This window comes from Chlorella variabilis (genome assembly GCF_000147415.1).
Source record: "Chlorella variabilis unplaced genomic scaffold CHLNCscaffold_10, whole genome shotgun sequence".
NCBI lineage: Eukaryota > Viridiplantae > Chlorophyta > Trebouxiophyceae > Chlorellales > Chlorellaceae > Chlorella > Chlorella variabilis.
Genome location: NW_005435078.1, coordinates 1,536,501 through 1,537,230, shown reverse-complemented (window position 1 = coordinate 1,537,230; position 730 = coordinate 1,536,501). Strand labels below are relative to the sequence as shown.

General features: G+C 72.1%; 1 protein-coding gene across 1 annotated transcript in view; it reads right to left on the bottom strand.

Annotated features, from left to right (window-relative positions):
- The window catches only part of CHLNCDRAFT_52424 (hypothetical protein), a gene marked incomplete at both ends in the record, with an annotated part of 9,785 nt that overhangs the window by 3,633 nt on the left and 5,422 nt on the right, over positions 1-730 (bottom strand). The window contains 2 exons of the mRNA XM_005847640.1: positions 291-356; positions 543-675. Of these exons, the coding sequence (XP_005847702.1) occupies positions 291-356; positions 543-675 (199 nt within the window). The remainder of the gene's footprint in view (positions 1-290; positions 357-542; positions 676-730) is intronic.

Below are 730 nucleotides of genomic sequence, written 5' to 3'. Positions count from 1 at the left end.
GATCCGCCGTAGGGTCGGCGCCGCCGTCTGCGGGGCCCAGGTGCATGTCGTGCACGTGCGCCGCCATCTCCAGCCCCTCCTCATCCTCTGCAGCCGGCCGGGGGGGCGCCGCCGCGGCCGGAGCAGCAGCTGAGGCAACGATCGACACCAAGACAACAGGCCCAAACCACCGCGCTGGTCAGGCCGCCACCTGGGAGCAAGCGCTGAGCTGCCATACACCCCAGCCACTTCCTGGCTGGCTGCCGCCTGGGCACCCACAACGGGATGTGTGTGCACCGCCCCCCACTCACCCTCCTCATCATACTCCTCATCCTCCCCCTCCACATACCCCCCCCCCTCCATCTCCTCGTCGTAATCTGCGGGGGGAGGGCATGAGGGCAGGCAGGGGGTGGCATTGGAATGGAGCCAAGGCCAGCCATGCCCGTGGCGGCAGCAGAAGGGAAGCAGCACCACGCGTGCCACCAGGCACAGCACAGCACAGCACAGCATGGCACAGCACAGTGCAGCACAGCACAGCACGGCAGCGCGGCAGCGCGCCTCACCCTCCTCGCTGTCGTGCGCCTCGCTGCCGCCCCCCACCAGCATCTCCTCCTCCTCCATCGCCTCCCGCTCGGCAGCCGCCAGCGCCTCCAGTGCCGCCTCCGCCGCCTCGGCAGCCGCCGCCGCCGGGCTGAGCTGGCGAGGGGGCGGGGGGGGCGCCGGAGGCGCTGGAGGCTGCCGGGCGGGAGGC